This window comes from Habropoda laboriosa, unplaced genomic scaffold (assembly GCF_001263275.1).
Source record: "Habropoda laboriosa isolate 0110345459 unplaced genomic scaffold, ASM126327v1 scaffold33, whole genome shotgun sequence".
Classification (NCBI taxonomy): Eukaryota; Metazoa; Arthropoda; class Insecta; order Hymenoptera; family Apidae; genus Habropoda; species Habropoda laboriosa.
The window spans coordinates 468,756-473,702 of NW_017100187.1; the positions used below are offsets into that span (position 1 = coordinate 468,756).

At 46.1% G+C, this 4,947-nt stretch overlaps 1 protein-coding gene across 1 annotated transcript; it reads left to right on the forward strand.

Annotated features, from left to right (window-relative positions):
- Nucleotides 1–417: 417 nt before the first annotated feature.
- Nucleotides 418–4,293, forward strand: LOC108579622 (proclotting enzyme-like). Its single transcript, XM_017943204.1, has 9 exons — nt 418–904; nt 1,066–1,110; nt 1,767–2,018; nt 2,928–3,013; nt 3,098–3,183; nt 3,245–3,382; nt 3,689–3,825; nt 3,903–4,060; nt 4,135–4,293. The coding sequence occupies exons 1-9, from the start codon at nt 418–420 to the stop codon at nt 4,291–4,293; spliced, it is 1,548 nt and encodes a 515-aa protein (XP_017798693.1).
- Nucleotides 4,294–4,947: the final 654 nt, after the last annotated feature.

The following is a 4,947-nucleotide window of genomic DNA, read 5'->3' on the forward strand; positions in this document are numbered from 1 at the left end:
GTTTGTTTGCCCTTCTTGCTCAGGTACGTTTTATCACCGTGACTTTTTCCTTAACAAATGTTTCACAGTTTGCTCGGGCTAATTGGAAGAGCCTATTTAACAAATTCTCGGAGATAAGAGGCGTTTCAGGGGAACCATCCGTTCCATAAATAAAAAAAAAAAAAAGAAACTGTATCTACTCTGAGTTCAGAGACTACAGAATTTAAATATTCTTAAACGAATGCTTTTGTAATTACGCGATAAACGTTTCGTTAGAAAAAGTGACAAACGACGACAAACATCGAGCAAAGAACGGTCTCGAAATTACAAACACCGAGAGAAAAATGAATTTTCCCTTCGCAGAAAAGAAATAAAAAAAAAAAAGACGAGACTTTATATCGACTCACCAGGAGTGTAACACTTTGTTCCAGCCGAGCCATGGATGCAGCGAAGTCGTGTCAATGCTTGCTCATAGGAATAGTCCTCGTCGTCTCCTCGAACCGTGCCACAAGTCACACAGAGATCTCCGGATCGAGTCTCGAGAAGCCAGAAGCGATCTTGAGTCCCGGTTACCTCGATTCGCGTAGCAACGATGTGAATCACACCGATTTAACTCTAAATTCCACACGTAGACGTCGATACGTCCGTTTTCCAACTGGTCCAGCCGGTTATTTCTTCGAAGGTGGCGGTCCTCCGATAGGAAGGAACATCGGTGGTGTACACCCTGGTGTTCGTTTCCCGTCTTGGAGACAGCATAAATCCCTCTGGAGGGGTCCTGTATCGGAGTACAATAGACCAGTGATGGGCCATCGAACTCCAAGGCTAATCTTCCGAGACAACGACTTTCCACCCCCTGGGGGAGGCGGCGCGTCCTCTTTCTTCCAGCAATCCAACCACTTGCCCGACTTCGAGGACGAGATCAGAGGTAACGAGGATGCGTTTCGTAATGTACTCTTGGTCCCTTGCATCCTCTCGCTTGAATTTTATCTAATATTTTGATAGTGGATTTGAATAGTAATAGAGTTAGATGAGGTAGTTTGATAGGTTCTTCCCTAATTTGTCTAACAGATGTAATTATTGTTTCAGATCATCGAAAGCAAACGCTCGACGATTACCCTAAGTTAGAGTCAGGTACGTTCCGATCCCGACGCGTGTCCCGGCGAGCGACGTGTACCGTTCAATTGTGGCCTAATCGCACCTGTCGAAAGCCACCCGTTTCGCAGAGTGCCTCCGGTCTTTCGCTAATACCTCAATGAGTGAAACCGATAGCGGATTACGGTAGCCATCGCGCCTCTGGATTTCTCGTGGATAATTGTGAATTAGCCGGGGCGCAATATCCTAAGTCAGCCGGGTGTCGCAACGATTGCGACACCGGTCCCGTTTCCCGTCTCTACGATTTCCGTCATCCGCGCGCCGCTCGTATCTCTCTTACGACAGAGACGAACGTTCTTTCCTGTTGCTTTTTTCTTTTTCTTTTTTCTAACGTCTCGTTAAATCACGCCGCGACTACCCACTTAACTCTTAGTCACCTGGCTGCTTTCGTTCTACCTTTTGTACGCGAATTGCACAATCGTTCGTCTCGTCTCGTTTCCGTGGAAGAGAAAAAGGTATTCCGAAGCTAGGCTTGGAGTAATCAGACGTCGGTTCGATGAGATACCTTCTAAAAGGCTCCGAAGACTCCTCCGTCTCTTTTCTCTTTTCTCCTTTCTTCGAGAAACAGAATATCAGAAGGGGTGAGAACGAAGAAAGAGAGAAAAAGAGAGAACAGTTTGCCCCGTTTTGTGCAGAGCCGCGTCAACAAAGTAGACCGCTGTGGAAAGGTGACGATACGTTGTGCGCTGACGGACGAAGCTGCGAATTTTTTCTAATGTGCTGGATGTCCGCTGGCCTATTGGACGGCAGTTGCGGTGGCATCATGTACGCTTGTTGTCAGCGGCGAGAACCGAAAGGTAGCTCTGATTATAACCTGATCGAGGCACCTAGAGATCAATCTCAGCCACTTCCGTTGGATACTTACACGGAGACCGCCAATGATGATCGTAAGTCCTTCCTAAAAGAACGCATGTCATCCGAACTCTTGCACTAGCATGATTCACCACGCTCTATTTTCTCTTCTTCTATGGAATGCTCTTCCTTCGACGATGTTTCAACCCTTTTCTTTCTTGCTGGACGAAAAGATGTTCCTATTCTCTGTCATACTCTTCTTCTTCTTCCATTTTCAAATCGATTTTCCTCGAATGTCGTACACTTGCACTCTGCTTGCGAATATTACTCGTCTCCGAGACACTTGCACTTTCCTCAGCATGTCACCCGAATGTCTTCACTTTCTCTGTTCTCACCGACACAAAGCACGAGGTGCATGCGTGTACCAACGAATTCCGTCCTAATTCACGTCACTCCCAACTCTCGCATGCGAAACGATCGTTCGCTTCTTCCACCCCACCGTTAATCTTGTCTCAGCCTGTTTGTCAATCGTTCTTGCATGCTGACCGCGATAACAATCGAAAAGTCCATTCTGCACTTCTTCGACGGTCCTCTTGTCACGCGAGTCCTCTTCCGGTCTCCCCCCTGTTTGATCTACGGTTCGTCTCGATTTCGTCGTTTAGCACAACCGAAACAGGACTTCCGTCAACCTGACTCCGTTTACTTGTATCTAACTTACGATCGACCTAATTTCCCTCTCGTGAACGATTTCTTTCGAGTCACCGAGTTCGTGTAACATTCTCTGTTCGTTCTTGCTCGATTACTCCAAGTCTAATTCGGCAAATACTAACTAAAAAGAGACCAACGAGAGGCGCTCGTCGTTGTCGCGGTGTGAAAAAAATAAAAAGAAATGTGTCTGAACGTGTTCCGCTACTAACTCTTCAAGAGCTGCTCGTGAATGATCACTGCAAATTACTACCGAGCCTTTCAGCCTTAACGGAGGATCCACACCCTTGTAATTACAGGCTGCGGGATTCCCGCCTCGAAGCAGACCGCCCAAAGGAGAATCGTCGGTGGCGACGACGCTGGATTCGGTAGCTTTCCATGGCAGGTCAGTTTTTCCATTCGCCAAGTTCGTCCGTTCTCTTCCAGCTCCCCTTCTTTTTAAAACAAAGGAAACCTTCGACTTTCTCAGGCGTACATAAGAATAGGATCCAGCCGATGCGGAGGCACGCTCGTTAATCGATTTCACGTCGTCACTGCTGGCCACTGCGTAGCCAAGTGAGTAAAATAGAAAATTAATTACCTCTTATGTCTCTCCTTCGATCTTTCCACTCTCCAGGGCCTCAGCTCGTCAAGTACAGGTCACTCTAGGCGACTACGTGGTCAATTCAGCCAGCGAATCCTTGCCTGCGTACACGTTTGGAGTTAGGGAGATTCGCGTTCATCCTTACTTCAAATTCACCCCTCAGGCTGACAGGTAGATCGACATTAACGCGCGTTAACCCTCTAACGACGAATGCAGGGTTATTTCGACACGACAGCGATAAAATCAGATTACGTTTGGTACAGGAAATACACCTATTTTACGTATCAAGTGTAAATAAACAAGAAACATATCAAATATATACAGTTGAAAGTATACACATTTATACACAATTCCTTCTTGAAACCCGTGTACGACAGAAATGTTGCTGTGGGTCAAAACGGTCCTGCATTCGTCTCCCGCGTCCCTTTAACACCATCCGCCTTCCGAGGGTTAAATGAATGTAATTGTTCACGACAGGTTCGACGTAGCTGTTCTTCGATTAGACAGACCAGTTCATTACATGCCTCACATCGCGCCGATCTGTTTGCCCGAGAAGAACGAGGAGTTCCTGGGACAGTACGGTTGGGCTGCAGGATGGGGCGCTTTGCAGGCTGGTAAATAAAACAATTTCCTACTTGAAATCTCACAGAATAGTGAGAATAGTCTACTAAACTTTTGTCGAAACGAACAGGATCGAGGTTGCGCCCGAAAACACTTCAAGCAGTGGATGTTCCTGTGATAGACAATCGAGTCTGCGAGAGGTGGCATCGATCGAATGGAATTAACGTGGTGATCTACGACGAGATGATGTGTGCTGGTTATCGCGGAGGTGGAAAAGACTCCTGTCAGGTAGAGTGTTTTATCTAGAAACGAACGAGTCGATTGGAGAGAAATTGTAGATTTCTTTGTTCCTTTCTTCGCAGGGCGACAGTGGAGGACCGTTGATGTTAGAGAAGACAGGAAGATGGTATCTGATTGGCATCGTTTCAGCTGGATACTCGTGCGCTCAGCCGGGTCAGCCAGGGATCTATCATCGAGTGGCTAAAACCGTGGACTGGATAACTTACGTTATCAACTCGTAGCGAGGCGGAGGATTAAAAGAGAAATAGAGACTGTTCTCTGTGGAAAAATGAAACTTTGCATGAAACAAAGTTTCAGTGCCCCGATGGAATCTTTGAGAGTTTCGCGACCGGCCAATGATCGAGGATCTAGCAGTGTGCGGAGTGTGACACGAACGATGTAAATACTGTAGCGATATTGCGCCAACGAAGGGACGGAGAGTGTCTTCGAAGTGGAGGAACACGCATCGATACTTTAATTAAATATATAAATACGATATATCTTTCTAACGAAACGAGGTGATGCGTGGAGATTGTTGTGACCGGTGACATATCTCTTTCGCGGAACGGAAGTTCTCCGACGAGCTGTGTGGACTCCGATACCATGTAAATCGAAGCGCGTGTGATATTCGTTTGTATTCGCGCTTAATAAACGTTTAATTATAATCACTCGACGGTGGTCCCTGTTGTTTGATAGAGAAGGTAGACCTTGGGAAAATTGGGACGAAAGAACAAGCCTTTTACATCAAAAACATACTTTGTTATTCGACAACCGCTATATCTCAACGTAAGCTTAGCATCGCAAATAGTAGAACAACGCGCTTAAGTATGTAATTCCATTGCGTATATAAGTACACATTTATTTCGTTAATTTCTTCATTAACAATAAGTATCCGC

What these genes read in the sequence shown, in the direction of transcription:
- LOC108579622 (XM_017943204.1), top strand. Translation starts at nt 418, where the DNA reads ATGGATGCAGCGAAGTCGTGTCAATGCTTGCTCATAGGAATAGTCCTC. An exon ending in GCTGGCCACTGCGTAGCCAA is followed by an intron (nt 3,184 to 3,244) that starts GTGAGTAAAATA and finishes TCCACTCTCCAG; the next exon opens with GGCCTCAGCTCGTCAAGTAC. An exon ending in TTCACCCCTCAGGCTGACAG is followed by an intron (nt 3,383 to 3,688) that starts GTAGATCGACAT and finishes TGTTCACGACAG; the next exon opens with GTTCGACGTAGCTGTTCTTC.